General features: G+C 46.8%; 1 protein-coding gene and 1 pseudogene across 1 annotated transcript; one reads left to right on the forward strand and one right to left on the reverse strand.

Annotated features, from left to right (window-relative positions):
• Window positions 1-884: 884 nt before the first annotated feature.
• LOC119440948 (uncharacterized) lies at window positions 885-2,959 on the forward strand (annotated as a pseudogene).
• Window positions 2,960-5,640: 2,681 nt separating this feature from the next.
• Window positions 5,641-15,739, reverse strand: LOC125943022 (uncharacterized). Its single transcript, XM_049661355.1, has 5 exons — window positions 15,499-15,739; window positions 11,709-11,872; window positions 10,797-10,882; window positions 9,349-9,429; window positions 5,641-5,854 (listed from the first exon to the last, which is right to left on the reverse strand). Exons 1-5 carry the CDS (start codon window positions 15,631-15,633, stop codon window positions 5,706-5,708), a joined length of 615 nt encoding a protein of 204 aa, XP_049517312.1. The 5' UTR covers window positions 15,634-15,739; the 3' UTR covers window positions 5,641-5,705.
• Between the last annotated feature and the right edge of the window lie 7,024 nt (window positions 15,740-22,763).

A 22,763-nucleotide genomic window follows, 5' to 3' on the forward strand; every position in this document is an offset into this window, starting at 1 on the left:
GAGACGGAAACGCAAAACAACGTCATACAACGCCTGACCTCACCTTTCACCATGGCCACAATCCTCCAGAGACTTGGCAAGTCCTTCCGGACACCCTCCTATCCGACCATCACATAATTGAAATTAAACTGACACTCACTCACAAACCCAAAAAACGCATCACCCAGACCAACTGGCACCTCTTTCGTCGCCTGCGAGTCCAGGAGTCAACTCCCAACTATGATGTGTGGGTGGACTCGCTACGGCGAACGCGGTCGCAGACCACCACCACTACAGAAGCTAACCCCCCGTCGGACCACGCTGACCCACACCTCATGCGTCTCTGGAGACGCCGTAAACGCCTCCTTAGTCGCATCCGCACCCAACCTAACAACATCCAGCTTAGACATACATTAGACATACTCAACACTGACATACTAACTCACTGCTCCATCCTTGAGACAACAAATTGGAATCGCATATGCGATTCTATCAACTCTTCCCTCCACACTAAATCAGCCTGGTTGATCCTCCGGTCCCTCCTTGGCCCTCAACCTGCTCCTCTCCCCACAATCCAAAAGCATCTCTCCGAGCATGGTGCTACTTCCCTCCTTCAACAGGTCACGGATATATACATCCCTCCTCCACTTCCTTCCCTGTACCCTGAGTACACAGGGCCTTCCAATAGCGGTTTGGACAGCCCCTTCACTCTGCCGGACCTAGAACGAGCTTTGGCTCAAAACAAACTGGTACCACTCCGGGTGCGGACCACATCACTTACTCTCTGTTGAAGAACATGCCTGATTCGGATAAAGAATTTCTTTTAAACAAAATAAATGAACACTGGGCCAACGGCACTCCTCCCGATGAATGAACCTCTTCCATCATTACTCTAATACCAAAGCCCGGCAAGCCCGCCACACTCTCCAACCTGCGACCCATTTCACTTACTTCCTGTGTCGGGAAAACCATGGAACGCATGGTACTCGCACGTCTTACGGATCTTCTCGACGATACTCACTTCCTTCCGCACAATCAGATTGGTTTCCGCCCCCACATGTCTACTCAAGACCTCTTTCTCCTTCTCCAGGAAACTTTCTTTCAACCTTCGAGGTGTCAAGTTCACGCACTTGTCACTGTGGACGTGCGCAAGGCCTTCGATACCTTACTTCATGACGCTATCCTCTCCCCCCTCGAAGACACCGGCTGTGGATCCCGACTCTACTGTTACGTTTCTTCTTTTCTCCGCTCTTGACAAGCTCAGTTCCGACTCGGGACCACGTTGTCCCCGCCCATCGCGCTCACCCGCGGAACACCTCAAGGTGCTGTGCTCTCTCCAACCCTCTTTAATCTCGGGCTAGCCCCTCTCGCAAAATCCTTGTCGGAGATTCCGCACCTACAGTCAATTCTCTATGCTGATGATATAACCCTTTGGTGTACTCACGGCTCACCGGGGGAGGTGGAATTCACATTGCAATCCGGCCTCAACCTCATTTCCGAATTCCTTTCCCGCTCTGGTATGCAAGCAGCTCCAGAGAAATCTGAGCTGCTGCTCCTTTCCGCTACAAAGTACCAACGGTCTGTAAACCCCCTCCTTAATCTCATTCTCGCCGGTACTCCCATCCCCCGCACGTCATCCTGCCGGGTTTTAGGCTTTCCCCTCCAAGACCACTCTTTCAGCCGCGCAATACAGTCCACGATCACCACCTGCCACCAAGTAACTCACTTAGTCCGACGAGTGGTCAGGCGGCGCGGCGGTCTCGACGAATGCAGAGCCAATCAATTTGTAACAGCTTTTGCCTTGAACAAAATCCTTTATTCCCTGCCATACTGCACACTTACGCAGACGCAAATGCATCGCATTCAATCGGCTTTAAACACTCTCTATAAAGCTGCCCTACATCTTCCGACACACGCATCCACAGCCAAACTATACGCAACAGGCTTATTTCTTCCCCTTGCAGAGCTCTTGTGCCTCCATAGGGATCGACAACTTGGCCGCCTATCCAGCTCTGCGCAGGGTCATTGGCTACTGCAGCGGGCTGGCATCCGGCCCATTGACTTTCCTCTGTACACTCCTCAACGACCTCTTCCCAGCAATCTCCGCTGTGCCCCTATTCCCTCTAATATGACCCCACATCTTCATGAGGGACGACGACAAGCCCGCGCTCACTTCCACGACCCTTTTCCACCGGACACTGTCACATGCTACGTCGACGCAGCGTATTACCAAACTCATGGCTCCACTGCTTGTGTGACAATGCCGACCCCCCTTGGCATTCCCATCACTTCCACCGCTGGCCCCTTCTCACTTCCTACTTCTTCTCTATCCCTTGAATTGGCCGCGATCGTTCACGCAACGCACGAACTAACCCTTCTTCCTCCCTCTCCTCGGTATCGCATTTGCTCGGACTCCATGGCGGCAATCAGGGCTCTTCGCGACAACAGACTTCCCGATAATCTTCATGACGACCTTTCTGACGCTCTCTCCCTTCTCTCCCCTGCTTTGGTCACTGTGGTGTGGGTGCCAGGTCATGCGGGGATTATCGGCAATAAGCTCGCTCATGAGCTTGCCCGCGAGATTAATAGCCGGGCGCCGACGATCCCCTGGCCTTGCCCGCCCATAGCAGACGAGGCACACTTTTATAAGAAAACTCTGAAGCAGCTCTACAAACACCTCCGGCATTCATTGCAGACGCTTCCGCCACCACACCCTCGTCTCTCCACTGCCCAAGTACGCACCCTCAGGGCCATCCAGCTCAACACCTTGATCACTCCAGCACGCCTATACCTTTATCGTTACCGCTCAGACCCCTCATGTCCCAACTGCCCCTCTACGTACGCAAATGTAGAGCACATCCTTTTGTCTTGCCCCGCAGCCCTACAATCCCCTCACTACCCTAACCCCCCACCTCCCCACTGGCGGGTGTGGTTGGCGTCGGCGGCCTTCGCCGACCAGCTGGCCATGGTCCTCCTGGCGGAGGAATATCTATAGGTCTTAGTCTGACCTCGAATAAAGTCTTTTCTCTCTCTCTTCAGTTGCACTTTGTCCATGCCATCAAAGAAACTTTGCGGCGCCAAAGCAAGTGATTTGGCATAAAGTTACCGTCGTAAAGAACGACGTTCACTTGGGGACATTCATTAAACATTAAATCTAGAACGCGAACCCATACCCGATTCTAAGAGAAAGACGCACTACTACGTGTGTCTCGAGGAGGCGTTCGACGGCGAAAGCGACCAGCAGCTGGGTTGCGCGAGGGCATGCGGTTTTTGCATCGGCGCCTTTGCTTTGGCGGTGAAAGTCCGACCAACACCGACTACCAATCACCAACCACCGACCGCTACGACAACGGGCGATCGAGCCATAGAAGCCACTAACTTCAGTAATTAACAGATTAAGAGCGCATTTGCCGTCGAAGACAAGAAAGGTAACAGGACGCGCGCTGCCTTGCAACAGATTTTTTTAGAAAATCGTATATATATATATTGGCAACGACATATGATCATATGAAATGACATTTGATCAATGAAGTAAGGTAAAAACGGGCAAGTTTGCAGTCAGTCGCGCAAACCTTAGGCACAGCGAAACTTACTGGCTGGCTGCTACAGCTAGGTATTAACTTGGTTGCTGCTAGGCCTTAACTTGGTTTAACTTAACTAAGCATGTAGCAGGTATTCTCGGGCGATCATTTTCGGAGGTACCTTCCCTTTCGCGACATTTCGCGTGACTAGTGCTGGACGCGTCGGCGCCTACGAGCAACAGCGTTCCTGGCATGCCACAAACTCAGGCAGGCTAACCAAGGTTGGCACAGTGCCAAGAACGCTGCTGCTTGCCGACGCCGAACGCGTTGGAGGCTAGCCGCTCGATATCAATCGGGCAACTTCGCTGTGTCTTGAGCTTTGCGCCGCCTAGTGCAAGCTTTCGCCTTTTGTAGCGTGAGCTACACTGGCCGAGGTTGAGCAGTTTCGCGTGGCTCCTGGATAGCCGTGCTGCACATGCGCGAGGAGCAGCGACGTCACACGTCGCACAGCTGGCGCGCCGGGCGTTTGATCGTTTGCGCGGGGGTTTGCCAGTGTGGTATAGCCATGGAGAAGGAGAGCGAAATGGCTGCTCAGCGGCGCAGAAGAGCGAAGGAGCTTAACTCATCGGATCCTGAAGTAGTTGCCAGGCAATTAGCGGTTGAGCGTAGGAAGAACTAACAGAAGAAGGCTAAACGTGCTGCGGAGACACCGGAGCTAAGTAAGGAACGTCTAGAAAAGCGGCGTCGCCAGGAGGGTGAGCGACGTGCCCGACCATCTCAGCAGCAATAACAAGACGCCGTCGATGACGTCAAGGCTCGCCGATTGACTGACTATACGGTGAAACTTAGCGAAAGCGCCAGTGCGACTCGGCCCTTCGAGACGGACTTCGTAAACAATCCGTTTGCATGTGTGCGCGACGTGTGTGAAAGACTGTGGCACACGAAAGACTTGACGCCGGTAAGTAGTGCCATGCGTGAAACGTTGAGTTTAGCGGTGCCGCCCGAGTGGGGTAAAACCGTGGCGCGGGTTTGTACAACGTGCAAGAACTCTTTCGTTAAGCAGAAGATTCCACTCTTTAATGGTACCAATGGGTATCGTTACCCGCCCATGCCACCAGGTCTACCGGTTCTGACCGACGTGGCCGACTTAGCTCACGTTACGTATATCCTGGCATAGCCGAGCTAAGCCACTGCTAAGTTTTTAGTTCTCCTGGCTCAGCGCGCCGCGGAGAGGAGAGGCGGAGGTCGGAAAGGCAATGAGCTGGCGTGGAGGACACCGCGTGCGCTCCTGCTCCTCCGGGTTGCCACAGCTACGGCGGGGCAGTTTCTTGGCACACACCACAAATTACGGCTGGCCTAAACAACTTCACTGTTAAAAAAGAAAAACAATAAATAAAAGGCAAAAGGCAAAAGCCAAGAAAGATGTGGTATCTGTCTAAACTGTATGGCCTGCACGTGTGACATTCAAGAACTGTAGCTCCTTGCTAGATAAAGAAAGTGAGGGAGCACCGACGCATAATGTGTCACAGCGCGTCATTTCAGAGGCTGCTATTATTTATTCTGTGAGTCTGTTTCCGCCTTTGTCAATAATAGAGCAGCACTCAAACTTGCGTTTGCAAGCAAAGCGCTTGCAATGGTGGTCAAATCACATTTCTTCCTATCCTGTCACCTTTCTTGCATTCATCGGTGATTGCGCGGTTATCGGTTACTGTCTTACCAACTAGCGCAAACCAGCCCGCTCCTTCGCTTTAATAGCTTGTGTGCTTTCTATTACCCAGATCCTTCCGGTTTATTTGCCGAGAACTGCCGCTATCGGCATCCTAGCGGTATAGGCAATGCAGTAAGACTGGCCGTGAGATCCGCAATCAGGAAACTAATATTTCTAAGCGCCATGTTTCAACATTGCAGATTCCACAGTGCCGAAATTCGTGTAAGGTTACGCCATTCACTGAGTATATAGTTTGGTTTTGCCAACGTTGTGGATAACGTTTAGGTGTGCTTTCTGAATTACCTCTTCTGCTGCTTGGTTGATTAGCTAGGATATGCCTAATATCTTCTATCGAACAAAATACTGCTTTCCGAGTCAGGAGTAATTTCTCTACCGAAGCCTAAACGTTTTAGACCAGCTCACAGATACCTTTCTGGGTTTTATTGAAAGCAACGACGCGCACACGTAAGTTCTTTTTGTGCATGCGAGGTGCTTTATCAAATCTTGCTCGTGCTCTTGGGGCATACATCCCAGTCGTAAATCCAGTGTTTCGGTATACCGGCGTATATTTCGTACAGTAGCACGCATATGTATGGAACTGCTTGATGCTTTTCGACGTACTTTCGTTCGGCCCAGACATGGTACCCTGGAGAAGGTTGAAAGGACCGAATAAATGTATATATATAGAGTATTGGCATCTCTTATAAGATGCAGTGTGTGCAGGGAAGACAATGATACCACGTGTATTGTCCGTTATTCCTTATCGCTAAGAGAAACTTGTACAAGAAATAATAGCATATCTGCACAAAGATATGACTGAAATGAATAACAAAAAAAAGAAAAAAAAATTGAAGAAAATTTTGAATAATTTTGCAGAGTCCAAAAGAACTTCAGGTGAGCACAACATTATAATTTATGCGCGCTTGCACACATTCTGTACAAAAAAAAAATAAATAGAAAAGAAAAGCACCAGAACGCTGGCTCATCCCTGAACTTAAAAAGAAAAAGGTAGGCGGAAAAAAATTAAATTCGACTTATTACGTGTACTTAATTACCACGTCCACTCAATGCCCTTCAATCGAGTACTAGTGGCGCTTCTCTCAAGTGCACTACCGTTACCACTCGACTCGAGTGGTAGGGTTGCTAGAATTCACAAGCGGCAACGTTTCAGCCTTTCGAGCAGCCATGCCCACTGTCGTACAGTTGTCCTTTAATCCGTTCGTATAGCTGGCTTGGTTGTATTCGCCTTCTGCTCTGTCGCTCACCTTCTATGACTTTTTGTTAAGTGAAATTTACTGTGCTAGCCAATCAAGCGCAAAATACCATCAGACGAAATGTAATGTTTAAAAGCCGGCTTTTGGAAAAGCGGGTTTGGTTCGGCTGCGGACGACAGCTTTCGTCGAACGGAGATCACATTGAGAAGGTCCACGTCAATTCGCTGGTTTGTTTCCTGGACGTGGTGAATGTTTTTTTCTCTTTAGCTTGGCTCAACATATATATAGTTATTAGATGCACATGGATGAATTGTACTCGTCACTGCTCACGTCATCACTAGAATTTCAACAGACGACTTTGGGAAGTGGAATGCGCCCTTAAGCGGCTGCCGGTATGGCATTATGGGAATCTTGAGGGCAAATGCTTCGTAGATCGTGTGCTTCACTTGCAGCCACCTAGGTTGGATATGTCTCGTATAGCTGGTGTCAAACCTCTATTCTGCCATCTTTGCTAGCCATAGCGCCTCACGCTATTATTAAGGTATCCCAAATGTTTTTTTTTTATTTATTATTTTTTTTCTACGTAATACGTCAGTCAGTTCGCTGAGCGTATGGGGTCGCTTGTTAAAACCGCGTGTAACAAAAACATGTACTACTATTATCGCTTGCATCTTTGCAACGGTATACTACGCACGCGCTTTTATTTGCTATCATTGTGTAGAGAAAAGAAGCCATTACTCGATCGCGCATATATCGCGCACACAGATGACACCTTTGTCGCGTCACGCATGACGCAGTCGGTGGCAAGTTTGCCCTGTCGCTCGGCGTCGAGAGAGACAGCTCAGAGTACGATCGTCAATTAGAGAGGGAGTGGTTGCATTTGAGAGAGCGCACTCAGGTATGGGTGCGTATAACCCATCAAACTTGGACCTGTGCCCATCAGTAGTTATAAGGCTTACAAGTATGCCATTTGTTACAGAAATTTGCTATCTGCGCAATACGCAGAAAAATAGGAGTGGTGCACGCAAGGTAACGTTTATCACCAACTCATCACTCTCGTATTGGACTAAATGCCGAAGAAATGACACATTCGCCGTCAACGTCACTGCTAGTTATCGTCAGTCAAAGCAAACAGGACAGAAAGCTTCGCTTGTAACATCGATTCCCACAGTGCGTGGGATCCGCATAACTTTTTTTTTTCTACCATCGCCGCTCAGAACGCTACACGGACCACAGCGCAAGAATAGAAGCCGTTGTGTGCACAGGGGATGTATATCAAAGAAGGGGAACTCGCCGTAGTCCCATGTCAAAAAAAATTTAATATAAATAAAACAATAAAGCATTTCCAGCGTCGACGCGTCTTACGGGCCTATGAATAGTGAAGACAAATCTACAGGGGGATTGTGCTGGATCGCTATCCTCAACCGGAAGCCTCAAAACCTAAACTGACCCTAAAGTTTCCCTAATGCCATTGGTGACACAGATGGCGCTGACTTTCCAAGAATGGTCAATTATTTCAGCTCACGGGGCCTTCTGGTGAAGCCGACTGTTAGTGGAGTGTCAAATGTCCTTAATTCACAGGCATGCCAACCCATAGAGCTCTTGTACCACTGCGACACCCTGCTTTTCTTCCAGTGTTACGTCTGGGTTACATATGAAATATATTATTTGTCATTTTCTCCGTTCACCAAAGAATGCGGACAGGAATGACCTTGGCCGATGTTGGCGCTGTGTTAGGCTATCGTCATACGGGGTTATCATTTCTAAGTTTTATGGATTTTTTAGAAATACCCTGTAGCATATAGCATAATTCTTGTCCCTGAGCTGCATTATTCGAAGAGGTGGACATTACTAGCACGAGAAATTGAAACACATATTGAATTATTGAAAGAAAGTTCACTAATTAACTTCTTAATGTATTACTGTATGACTCATAATGCAATCTACTAATTGTAGCCATTGAGCTTGCAGGAAGTATCAAATTGAAATGAATTTATAAGATGACACCAGTTTCGAGGTATTATACGTCCCAAAGTGTGGGACGAAATGCGTGGACGTGCCAGTTACTTTTGTGCTTCAATGCATAAAAGCGGTTTTGTTAAAAAACTAAGTGGCACAACAGTGCATTTATAGGGTGAGTATGATGGCGCATATCTCCAAACTGGCGTCATTCTGGAAATTCCTTTCAAGTGGATATGCCTTGCAAACTCACCGGCTACAATTGGTAAATTGCTATATGTGCCGTTAAGTAAGTAATTCAGAATATAAGTAGTACATTTTTTTAATGAGTTGAATAGGTGTCTCGCGTCCTCGTGCAAGTAATGTCTGCCTCCCTGAATAATCCAGCTCCAGGACTAGAATTATGTTATCTGCAACAACCTATTTTAAAAAAATTATGTAAAGCTTAAATTTGATCACCCTGCATAGCTACAAATTTAAGCATGTTATGACTTAGTTAAAGGCCAACTGCAGCGAAATTTCACTTTGGATAAACTGGCTATAAATGAGTAAACTGAACCCTATATGACGCAATAAGTTAGCTCACGCGCAAAGCTTGGTTGCACTATACCAAGCACGCTCTCTTCTTTTTATAGTTCCTATATTATAAATACCGTTTATCGCATCTTCAATACATTCTGCAGATTATGACGACGTACAGAACCATTTTCAAAAGGTGGCCGATATATGGGGTGTTATTTTTTCTTTATACCATACCAAAATTTAAAAAAATCGCCTGTGGCAGAGAGCGTCATTGTATTCATTGAACTGAATTACTCTCAGCGGCGGACATCGCTTCCACAATGCATAGTCATCTGAATAACAAACATTCACTTATTAACTTTTAAATAAATACTTTACGGCGCCTATTACAAATCCCGCTTCTCTTCATAAAAGTGTCAAAAACAGGAATATTATTGGGTTTTACCAAAACTCCGTGACCAGAGCAATATGCAGGTTTTTAGGTCCGCGTAGATAATCTTGCTGTTGAAGCGCCGTATTTTTGAACCTGAAAGAAAGAAAATAGAAAGACAACTTAACTGTCTCAGATACTTTCGTACTCGTACTTAATAAGGGGCAGTACTTCAGAGTTGTTTAATTGAATGCTGGGTGCAGACAGCATAATTTTTCTTTAAATGCCTAGGTGTCCTGATTAACATCATCCGCGGAAGACGAGCGCACCAATAAGGATTATGATGTGCAGTAGCGCACCACCGCTGGAGACCCCGAAGGTAAGACTCCACGGCACACCGAATAAAACAGTTTTCTGGTTCACTCTCTGTCAGCTTCTACTTGTAGAGTGCCAGCAAACATGAAAAAGGAGAAAACTCGGGAGGCAGACATAGACAAAGCGACAGGAAGCATGATGTCAATTTCCATGATCTGGTTTGTTTCCATCTCTTGCATCCAATTTACCATCTCTGTTTCTCTCACTTTCTTTTTGATGACCCCTGGTTGTCTATTTACGCGTTAGGTTACCCTGTACATGGTTTCCAACTTTCTTTACCCTTCATTCGTGTCCACGCTCTTGAGGTACTGATTTTTGTGCACTTTAGCAGGCCATTTCTTTTCATCCCTGTTGCGTAGTCTTTATTCAAATGTAATCTTGCTCTGCGCTTCTTGACGTGAGAAGCCCAGCTCACGTCAAATTGCGCTGCCTCATTTGTGGTTTTACCGTGGGCCCACAAAGCCAGTCGACCCTCATCTCATACGCGTGCGGATCCACGCGGCCCATGGAGGCATTACACGCTGTCGACGGAAAGGACAAGTGTGCGGTACTCATCAAAAAGCGTGGCGACCTTATGCGTAACTAACGGATACCTTTAGGGGAGTGTGAAGTTAATATTAATTCATGGGGCTGAGGATGCATTTGGTGGGGTGGAGGCACCAGAGTAGTACAAAGCACAGTTACAGCCTTAACTAGTTAAATGTTCTAGCTTTCAGGGCTAAAAGTTCTTGTTTCACCTAATTATCATTTCTATCACATGCTCCCACTTACACCCAACATGTTCTCGATTAGGTGATCGTAATACATTCTGTAATTGTAACGACAATTCCATCGATGTCGAAAATGAAAAATGACGAAGAAATAGCATTCATTCCAATTACGGAGGAAAGTGAGAGAACCTATATCACCGTAACCGAATTGTTTCTTCCGTTTGAAGAGCATACGTTCGTACAAATAATGAGCCTGGAATTTATGTACGTCATCCCTGCCCGGCTGCATGCCGCCGACATTTCGTGAAAAAATTCATTGCTATGCAAACAAAAATTTATACTTTTATTCATCAGCGCCCTATTTAAGTGCAAACCTGTTAATGCTGTACGTGGCGTCTTGTTCAATAGAAACGCAGAACAACGCAATCAGTAAGATACCTTCTGGATCGTAGGCTCTTAGTACGTTGTCAAAGACGTAACATTTACTTGACTTCTTCGTTTCCAATATTACTGATGACATTTTCCTGAAAAAGGTCGCCGGGAAAGAAATCAGCCATTGTTATTGTTTAAAGACTTGGACAACAAATTATTGTTTCTGTTATGTCGGAATAACTTTAAAAAGATGCTTTAATGAGGTGTGCATGCGTACAGATAATTCATTCATGACCCTGTTGACACACATGTAGCACAGATACTATTACGTTCACAAGGTTGCCTTGTGGCGCGCAATTGCACTCAGAATCTATTTTTATTAATATAGATATTTCCCTTCCCATTATCAGGGTACCCTGTACTACTTCGCCTAAATACAAGTACTTCTTCAATGATTTAAGAGAATGACTACGAATCATGAGCATTTATTTCTTCGCGTAGATATTGTGCAATGTCTAAGTTATCTCCGTATTATAAAACCGTCGTGAGAGTTTGCCAACTGAGGTTCTGATTCGTGTTATGTTCATCTGCAGCGTTCGTTACCAGGACCACGTTATCAGGACATGACCAGGTTTATCAAATAATCCTCTGTTATTCTTGTTCTTAATGGCATTCAGTTATGTATTTTGAATACGTCTTGTAGATACTGTGCGTATAACAACGCAGGTGTTTTAATAAATAAGCTTCATTTGTTCCCTAAGGTAATTTTTTTCTGACTGCTTACTACAATTTCGAAACCCCGCTACATACATGATCCCGTCCAGGATGTCTTATGGGAGTTTTCTCAGACGGAAAAGCGGGCGAAGAAAGCCTGCAAGTTCCTTTTTCGTTAGTTACCTGAATATAAACAGCATTTCGTTAAATGCATGTAATCCAGTTAGCATTTGCCTTTTTGGACAAAGGGTATTTTTCACTCACACTGCGGTGCTGTTGACAAGAGTAGTGTAGAAGAGCTCGGTTCGCCATTTTCTCTGTGGAACTTTCTTTTTTAATGTCGTCGTTAGGCACTTATAGTTTGCGTGATCCAGCGTTTTTTTAGATACAAACATTAGGTGAAAGTTGGTGTTATTTTTCTGAATTATCTGTAATTTAGAAGACAAAACGGGATCTTTGAACGCATGTTTACAGAAGCCACAAAGCACGATATTTTTAAACTTACTGGCAATTCCAAAATTTCTTTGTTCGTCTACCTGCGTTTTGGAAATGGTTATCTTGATCCGCCAATATAAAGCGCGCATTGCATTCCGGGAGGAAAAGTCATATGTATGTTAACGTAGGCCGACTTGTTCTTGTCATACTCATTTAAGAGTAAAACATGGTCGATTTGTGTAAAGCGCCTAACTAAATGAGCTGCAGTGGTAGGTGGCAGTGGTAGCTGCAGACTGATTTTCCTTTCGGGGGGAAAGGTGGCAGGGTCACTGTGATGACGCCATTTTCCTTGTACTTGATCACATTTTATGGAGCGCGAATGGCGTGACAACCACTTCCTTTTGAGACGTTTCTTACTACTTCTAGCAGAAGTGGATGTGGAAGAATAAGTGCGACGTTGGCATACGGCAGGGTCTGTCCATGCTTCAGCTCGCTTTCTCTTCCATGAATTTGAATTTGAATTTTCCCTTTCCTAAACCTTGCTCCACCTTGCGGTCTTGTGGAGAACTGATTTGCCATAGCTCTTGAAAGGTTAAAAAAATATGACTATTTAATTTGTGAACAAAAAAAATCTCACTTTCGCCATAAGGGCGATGCAATGAATGCGATAGCAACATGTTAGAATATTACACGAAGTGGAAGACTCGTAGCTGCCGTGGAATTATGAAGTAAACGTAAGCTAAGGAAAAAACAGCTGTTGTGCTAGGGGTCCTCTGTTTGAATCCTACCATCGGACAATTTCATTTTTGTTTATTAATGAAAGCCAAGGTCTTCCTTATCGATTTAACTACCACTTTTCCGTATGGGGTATGTTTCAAACCTCTTTCCTGGGCCGATCCTGGAGGTAGTGCACAGCCGCATCAATAAAATTACATCATTTTCAGGTTTGAGCTGTGTTATCGTTTCGCACTTTGAATATTTAAGTCTGCTACGGTTTACGATAAAAGGCATGCCCTGTGAGTGTTTTGTTTCATGACATTTGTTTGTGGGCTGCCATTCTCAAAATTCTGAGGCATAATTTTGTCAATAACTTAATACCTGGTATGACCAACTTAGTGATAGAGTGGAGTGGCAATACAACCCGCCTATACCACATGTCATATAGCATGGCACGGCATATAGCATTCATGTGCCTAAATATACCTGACGTTAACAGAGGGGAAGAGAGCGGTGTGGATCAAAGAACAAACGGGGATAGCCGATATGCTAAATGACATTGAGAGAAAGAAATGGAGCAAGGCAGGCCATGTAATGCGTAGGACGGATTATTGACGCAGAATTGCCGCACGACTGGCCGCTCAAGGCACTTTGCGTGTATTCGTGGGCTTCTTTCATGCTCGGAAAAACACTTTTATGTAGCGCGTGTTGAGCAACGGAAAGCTGTATCGGGAGTTTTTCATGTTGCTCTACAACTTTCTCATTGACACTTTGATAATTAGGACAGTATTTCTCGAGTTAGATAATTAATTGCAATTACCTAATTAAATCTGAGTAACTAAAAATTACTGGCGGCTACTCCACTGTACTGGAAACAATACGCACTAGGTTTGCTTCGCGTAACGCTGTTCCTCTTTTTTTAAATCGTGCTGCGTGATAGCTGGGACGCCCTGTATATATAGAATCGGAATGTACCCCGTTCTGTAAAAAGACATTCCAGTGATAACACATTGGTGCCCTCTCTCCTTTGGCCCACATCATCTGCATTTCTATGCCTACAAGCACCTCCCAGCACCGGGTAGAAGTGGACATCCCGACACAAGCTATAGAATTGGTGTGGTAGTGACCGCAGGTGCAGCACTTAAACAATTTTCCTGGAACAATGCACGGCTACGCACAGGTATAGGGTTGGACGGAGCACACACACCCCACGGAGCTCCGCCCAGTGCTGTCCTTGTGCACAGCAGCGCGTTTTTCTAAGAATATGTATAACGAAATGCCCTTAATTGCAGCTCCACTTAAAGAATATCCTATGCTTGGGAGAACTGTCCCGGACAGGTGCTCCAATTTTGACCGTAGTAATAAGACTTTCTTTGGCCTCCTCTTCCACACATAGTGTGTGAACGTGCGAAAAATGTTAGTGTTTCACAGTGATGTCATTCGCAAGAAAATAAAGAAAAGAGGAGAACTAGTGCGTAGCCTGTCAAATGCTAATGTACAATATGCCATTGGGCGCAAGAAAAACGGCATATGGTGTAAGTAATATAACACACCCTGCTATCGCACACAGCATGCATGATCATGCTATAGTGTGATAAAATTTCTGCTGACATTCTCTTTGTGTTGTGATGTTTGTTCTCCAAAGAACGTGAATTTCAACTCGCAGACGAGGAACACCTCAAAGTCGGCACGGAGAAACGATTGTTTGTGCCAGAATGAAGTTCCTTGTGAGGTGTAAAAACCACGACACATAGCGGCAGATTTTGAAGTATATACAAGTATTCCAGGGAGTGTGGAACGCAGTACGCATTTACGAACGTATCAATAGCGTAGCTTTTACGGAATTGCATACGATCAAGAGACATGCAAGGTGGCAGCCGAGGCAAAGCTTCCGAGTCTCTAGGGCTGATTAAAAAAATTAAATTATGGGGTTTTACGTGCGAAAACAACGATCTGATTATGAGGCACGCCGTAGTGGGGAACTCCAGAATAATGTGCACCACCTGGGGTTCTTTAACGTGCACCTAAATCCAAGTACACGGGTGTTTTCACATTTCGCAGCCATCGAAATGCGGCCACCGTGGCCGGGATTCGATCCCGCGATCTAGGGCTCATTTTCTTTATACACGAATGAAATTGGTGGCATATACGGCAAACTTCGGTAGCATAGATGTTTTCTTTTTATAGCGAATTATATGGACATTCCAGGCGCATGTTTTCCGTCTGCGTCGACGTCGCCATCACCATGATCTGCATAAAGTCCAAGGGCGATAACAGCGTCGCCGCGCGCCGTATGCTCTATGTGCGAGTGAAAGCGTGCAAAGGGAGCCGAAGATCGCGGCTCAATCTCGCGCACGCAAGGGAGGAAAGCGGCAAGGAAGCGCGCCCTCTTCGGTCGCGCGCTAGGTTCCGGGGGAAGGAAGGGAGGAGTGTGGGCGGTGTTGTACGCGGGCAGCAAATGCGTATTACGCTGCCGCGTTCGCCATATCTTGAAAGCGATCCTCGTTGAGGACAGAGTCTAGGCGTTTAGACTAAAGTCCCTATATAAGAAAAGTACCGCCATCCTTTGATAAACGCCGCTTCTCTCTCTCCTGTATATCCGATTGGACGATGATAGCGCGCGCTTTTCACTTCTTTATATTTTCTTTTTTTCCGCCTCAGAGCCATGTTGAAAGTCCTCTGCGCAGCCGCAGTATAGACGCATCAACGTAATCCGCTGCGAACTTTGGCACATAACTGTAATCACTGAAAATGAGCCACTAACAAACACATGCCCGCCTTGTGCAACATTCGATATATATATATATATATATATATATATATATATATATAAATATGGCGGCAAGCGGATACGGTATATATATTTCAGGTTACAAAGTCGACGTGAAGAGAAATTACGCACCTCCCAGGCGTCCGGCATATAATCAAAGTTGGTTCCTATCAAGTCTAGCTCGCAATAATCGCGTCCCGCCGATTTCACGCGAGTCACTAGGACTGCCGCAAAGCAAGCCAACGCAAGCATTTCCACTCTTCCCATTACAGAAGGGCAGCACACTACAGCACAGCGTTACTGGGGGAGAATAGAAGTTGACATTGAAGCTGATGTCAGCGTAGCAATGCTTGCAATTTAGCTTGTTCGGGTGAACTAAGATCTCCGAAGATCACAGAACGGACTTATCGAGGTCACAAAACGGGCGGAAAGTTCAGTGTTGTGATCTTGGCGCCTTTCATTTGTCAGGCCGATGCTGTGCAACTAAAGTTAGGATTTGTTCACCGGCGCTTTGTTGACGTTTAATGTCAGCAGCAGTTATAGGAGCAAATGCCGGCTCCTTCACTCTAACATCAGCAGCAAGAAATGCTGGCTCTTTGAAGCAGTAAAAAAAAAAAAAAACGAAAGATGATACTGTGACACCAAGGGTCATTGCGCCTTACAATAGTGACGCTCAAATATGAATACTTGTGGTATGATTTTTATTAAATGTGTCTCCGTTTTTCTCTTTCGCCATCCCACTGAAACTCAATATATGCGACCGTCACTATGATTCGGGACGCGGGCAATAGTGGCTGATGTGGAAAACCTTTTTTGTACTGCAGGCGTCATGTTTACCCTCTGCTTTCCTTTTTTATTTTCTGTTTGCTTCGTATGGGTGGTGTTACGTATTCGGCGGCTCGGCGCCGAGAGCGGCAGGACGACCAGCCCAAGGAATAGACGACCCACTCCGTGCCAGGAAGACAATCACCTTTATTCTTTCAGCGACGCGCTTTTTGTGCGCTACGTAGCCAATCGGGGTGTGGCAAAATAAAAAGAAAAGATATCGCGGCAAGCGGGGCAATCTTATCTGCAGGCCCCAACGTAGAGTGCGACCAGCACCGCGAATGTTACAGTGGGGCAAACAAAAATCGGGTTTCTTGGTTTCGTTTATTCTCGTTCATTACTTAGCTATCAAAGGTCTTGACTCCCGAAGTATTGATGCCTTCAGGTATCATACGAAGGTTTATTGGCCAGTCGCCCTCTGACAAGTTCACATTATTCGTGACACCTGGATTAGAAAGGATGTTCTACATACGCCACCGTGGCCGTGAGTGGTAGCGCTTGCAAACGCTTCAGGGGTTACATACAGTACACACACAAGTACTTGAGAAAGTGGAAGGAAAAACGGTGCCGCTGTAGCTCAATCGGTAAGAGCATCGCACGCACAACGCAAAGATGTGAGTCTCGTTCCCAACGTACAGAAAGTTGTTTTTCGTACAATTTCACTTGCCTTTACTGTCTCATTATACATTTAAGCTAAACAAACAAGTAATTCACGCGATGCTTTTCCTTGCTTGCATTGCCTGGAGGCCTCATTTGATTATGTCTATAAACATCTGGTCCCACGCGCTGTGGAAGTCGGTTTAAACGAAGAGAGAGAGAGAGCGATAGAGAGACAGGGAAGAAAGGGGAAAGGCAGGGAGGTGATCCAGATGGGAAGATTCGGTTTGCTACCCTACGCTGGGAAGATAGGGGAGGGGGAAGTAAAGTGACAGGAAAGTAAAGATGGAGAAAGAAAGGAGCACATCCACACAATCACAGCTGGTCACTGTCACCGCAAACTGTCACTGCACAGCAGAGTAGCTATTGCAGCACTATAAACATCTGTTCAGGTTACAGCTGCTTCTCCAAGTCTGTTGCCCTTAAAACTGCAACAGTGTGCGCGTCGCCTGCCGCTGCGATGGCTTGTGGTGTCGGAATTCTAAAATAAGTTCCTCTGTTAGAGGTCTTTGGTCAAAGCGCGCTATCGCGATTGCGAGCGATCGTCTCTGTAAATTGTAGCCAGGACATTCAAAGCGAAGGTGTCGAAGAGTCTCCTCGCTACCACAGTCATCAAACGAAGCGTCGGGGACCCATCCGATTCGGAATGCAAAAGACTTAGCAAAGGCCACTCCTAGCCATATTCAACAAAGCAGGGTAGCTTCGCGGCGGCAGGGTCCAGCTGGGCCGCGAAGGCCTAGAGGAAAGTCTAGGTGGTGCAGCCGGGTGATTTGAAAACTTCCTGTGTTCCACGTGAAGAACGTGATACCACGGGTGAGCATTCGAAGTTTTCTAGCGGCATCTGTCCTTGCTAACGGCGTCGACTCCTTTTCGTCGCCTTGAAGGGCCGACCGAGCAGTGTTATCGGCGTGTTCGTTCCCTATGACGCCGCAATGACTTGGAAGCCACTTAAATGTCACGTGGTGTCCTTTCTCAGTCAAGGTGTGGATTAGTTCTCTAATCTCGAATACCAGTTGTTCGTGTGGTCCACACCGCGGGGCTGCAGTGCTGCCTCCGAGTCACTGTATATTGACCATCATCGAGGTTGTTCTTCGCTGACGAAGCTTTCAATGCTGTTTGTGGAGAACGCTGTTCCTGACCCGCCGTGGTTGCTTAGTCGCCATGGTGTTGGGCTGCTAAGCATGAGGTCGCGAGATCAAATCCCAACCACGGCTGCTGCTTTTCGATGGGGGCGAAATGCGAAAGTACCCGGGTACTTAGATTTAGGTGCACGTTAAAGGTGCACGTTATTCCGAAGTCCCCCACTACGGCGTTCCTCACAATAATATCGTGGTTTCGGCACGTAAAACCCCATAATTTAATTTTAACGTTGTTTCTACTTAGAGATTATTTGGAAGCGGAGATCACATGACCCAGTTGGATACATTTTCACTGAGAAGCACCTCGCTCAACATAAACTTGTTGGGCTCGATCATGCACACGCCACGATTAACGAGTAAATTGAATGACGATAATTGAATGACCACGACTGTATGAAGATGACCTTATGTTCACAACGCAACGACGGCGGTGAAATTATTACGACGGTATGATGACAATGGCAAGACGAAATTGTAATCACAAGGGCATCACGACGACTTAATGACGACCACGGAATTATGACGCTAAAGTAACAATGATGGTGTGACAACCATGGGATGACGATGCTGAATTGACGACGAATGTATGACGACCGACGGCGTCACGATAACTCAGGAGGGATATCTCTGGATAACGCAGGATGGGACGAAGCTGGAATTACCACGATGGCATGACTACAATCGAATGATGATTCTAAAATGATTACAATGGTATGATGACGACACAATGACAATGGTATGATGATGACGGTGTGTAGACGACGGCATGGCAACAATCATATGACAACGATGGAATGACGACGACGGTGTGACGACAAAGGAGTGACGACAATAGGATGACGACGGTGGAATCACTACGAGAAAATGACAGTGATGGAACGGCGTCATGAGGGTGACTCTGTCATAAGAACGCGATGACGATAATGGCATGACGAGGATGGAATGATGATGGCAGACTGATTACGACGGAATGATGATGGTATGATGACAACGGCTCGAAGACGGCGGCGTGGCGGGACAGCGACAGAGCGAGAACGGCGGAAACATAGCATTCAGTATTACCTACTCATTCGGCAAGAGCTACTATTCGGCAAGTCAGCAGCAAGTAGCAGCAGCAGCGAGAAAACTGGAGGAAGAGGCAGAGAAAACTGCGCTATAAATTTACAGGTTTGGGCCGTAACGCGAAGCCGTGACGCGATAGCTCATAAATATAAGGCGCAGTTAGGCTTAGACTGTTTCGTGGGGTGTTAGATTGAATATTCACAGGTGCGAGCGAGAAACCTGCTTTTAAGAAGTAAAAGAAGTGTGAGTCGTATTCGTTTGGGGATGTTTTGAGTTATATACGTCCCTGTGGTGAAGCGAAAAGTCCCAGCTTTTCTTGCATCCGTTATACCTTTCCGGACTTTACCACTGGTCTCGATTAAACCAATCCTTTAGCTTCTTACTGCTGGATTTGTTCGGATTTTCTTAAATTTATATTCGAGCTACCCAATTAATAGGCCTCACGCAGTCCTTGAAGAAAATAAGACGTCGTCAGTTCGATGCAGTAAACATGAGAAGAAGCCGAGCGCCATGGCAGTAGACTAATGCAGACGAAGCTGACGCGCTCAGTCATTGTCATTTCATGTAGAAGAAGACAATTTGATTGAGAGCAGCCTCTGCGAATGAAACGGCGACGTGCTTGAACATAAAGAAGGTGCGTACGCCAGCTCTATCCAATACACGGACGTTGAGCGGGCGTTAGCCAATGATGGCCCTGCTGGCGTGATCGTGCTCTCCAGGTTTGGTTCTCTCTACTGATGTAGTATCGGCAGAGCGGCTTAGAGGGAGACTTCTGGAATGCCACTCTGTTAGTCGTAAGTTAGAATCCTAGTGGCACTATTAGAACTTTTCTAATATTCCCACGAACCACATAAAATGTGGTTCACTCCGCTCTGACGAAGTGCATTGGCGTGCAAGTAGGCGGAGCATCCTTGCAGCATCTGTCTTAGACAGCGGGATCGATATGCGGTTGTCTTCTACATGAGTTGAACGAGCAGCTTGATCGGCACATTCATTCCCGATGATTCCGCAGTGACTTGGTAGCCACTGAAAAATTATTTCATGTCGTTTCTCACTCAGGTGGTGTATGGCCTCTGTGATTTATAACACCAACTGTTCATGCGGACCGCGCCGTAAGGCTGACAGTAAACACTGCAATGCCACCTTCGAGTCGCAAAAAGTCGTCAATTTGTGTGTTGGTTCGTCGTTAATAAAACGTCGCAGTTTCGCCCGAAAGAGGAAGCATCGATTGCGATAGCAAATTAGTTGACAGCTATACGAAGTAAGGATAGTAGTTTTATAGGCCATATAAAGTTGTAAATATTCGCTTACTAACTAAATAACCAAGCACAGTGTCGCGCGCGCACAGGTAAACATGAACACATCTCGCTCGATGACCGCGGGAGCTCGTCAAAACCCTGGAGTGAGAAATCGCGCCAGCGGCAGCAAGCAGACTGACCTTCGCGTTGGCTCTCGCTTCAACGCGAACTAAACGTCGAAAGCGCAGCGCATACGAAGCTACCGGCACTCGGCGAATGCCCTTTCGCCCATCGCAGATCGCTTTGAAGATGAGGCCGCCGCGGACGCACACTTCAGCCACGTCGCAGATCGCCTTCAAGATAGCTCCGTGAGTAGCAGCAGCGCAAACAGAACGCACCCTCCCCTTCCCTCCCATCTCTGTAGCCTCTTCCCCGTTCCTCGCACGTGAACGAAGAGCGTGCGCTTCCGGCCGCCTTCCTCTGTAGCGTGCGCGATGTTAAGCTAGAGTGTACTAGACAATGACCGTATTCTAGTACACTCTAGTTAAGCTGTGTTTGTCGGCTCACCCTCGCACGCCTTCACTCGCACACACAACGCACGGCGCGCGGCGACGATTTTATCTTCGTTGGACTTAATACGGAGCAACACGGCGACGGCAAAAATGCGCTTGGAGTGTCCATATGATTTCTATCGCAATAAAATGTAGTGCGACTCGAAGTGCTCTTAGTTCTGCTACCATTGACGTTGTCAGGTGAGATGTTTTCAACTTGATAGTGGTGGCTCTTGCTGAAATGACGACAGCTGCGGTAGATCTGTTCGGCAGGACGGAGCCGTCGGTGGATATGTGGGTGTAAATCCGGTACTTCTGATATAATAGGAGTAAGTTAAGCTGTTTCAGAGCCGGCGATGACATATCTGCTTTTTTTTCCGGATGCCAGGTATTGTCAGGTTGAATGAGGTACCAAGGAGGAGTCGAAGGTATCGCGTCAGGTGTGAAGCAAGATGGTATGCCTCACGATGTGCGGATACCGTTCGGCAGAACGAGGTACGTGGTTTATCCGCAGGTAGAGAGGCTAGATGGTGGCAAGGAGTCCGTGCAAGGTGCCTTACGTGTACTCTTAGCGCTTCAACTGCGATGTGGGTCTTGATTCTTGATGAGGTGGTATCTAGCTATTGCAATAGTTACCACCGTCGACGCACTTCGAGGAAGACTTTGACAAATCCGGAGCGCTTGGGCCTGAACGCTTTGTAGAGCACGTAGGCTTGCTTCACATGCGTTAGGCAATGATGAAAGCTGCAAAAAGCCGAGAAAAAGTACCCTTTATAGTCCAAGAATAGTGCTTGCGCACATTCCCCTGGTCTTTCAAGCGAAGAATTTCAAAAGGGGGCAGATGCCTCTCAACCGCTTTTTCATGTACAATGCATACATGGGAGCTCCATAAGATGTCTCTGTCAATTATGACGCCCAAGAATTTGTGTGAACGCACAGATCGTATCCTCTGCCCATTGATTAACATACTATAGTGCACATTTATCCGATGAAATCTCCAGGCCTTGATTGCGGAGGTCGAGGGTAGTCTGAGTGGCAGCTTTTTGGAGCCTAGAGCGCACCTCTAAGTGTGTCACTCCACACGCCCAAACGAATATGTCGTCCGCGGACATTGATAATTTAACTGTGCTTGGAAGGTAATCAAGGAGACCAATCAGTGTGAAGTTAAACAATCGAGGGCTCAGTACACCGCCCTGGGGGACGCCACAGTAGGTGTAATGTAAATAAATGTGGCCGTCCTCGGTGCCCAGAAAGAAATATCGCATAGAGAGATATATCTGTATCCAACAAATCGCCTGACCACCGAGGCCTACCTCTTCGAGAGTGGCGAGGATGACTTCATATGTAACGTTGTCGTACGTCCCTTTGACGTCGAGGAATTAAGAAGCGCAGATATGTTTACATCCTTTTTGGTGCTGAACGTAGGTAGCCAGGTCGGCAACATTGTCAATCGATGAGCAGTCACGCCAAAATCCTGCCATGGCATCTGGGTAAACGGTGTTACCACTCCAGGCGTCCGAGGATCATCCTCTCCATCACTTTGCCACACAGCTCGCCAATGCAGTCGGGCCATACGATGAAATCTCCAACAGACACTGGCCAGGCTTCACTAACGGAACTACGCGACTAGTCTTCCAGCTTGTTCGAAGTGTGTCAGCTCGCCAGGATTCATTATTCATTTCAAGAACAACATTCCTCGCCCGCTGACCCAATGTTTTTATATAGGGTATGTTCCAATTCTGGCCAGCATTAGAGACAGTGTACGGAGACAGCTAAGGAGACAGTCGAGACAGCTTCGAGCTCAAGTAAGGGAATGCCTTTCAAACCGGCTGGAACAATTATCGAAGACGCGTCTGCGACATGACGCCAACTCGCGGCGACAAGACCAAGTTGAGACAAGCGCACGTAATTTCTGTATTTTAGCT

Source organism: Dermacentor silvarum, chromosome 2 (genome assembly GCF_013339745.2).
Source record: "Dermacentor silvarum isolate Dsil-2018 chromosome 2, BIME_Dsil_1.4, whole genome shotgun sequence".
NCBI lineage: Eukaryota > Metazoa > Arthropoda > Arachnida > Ixodida > Ixodidae > Dermacentor > Dermacentor silvarum.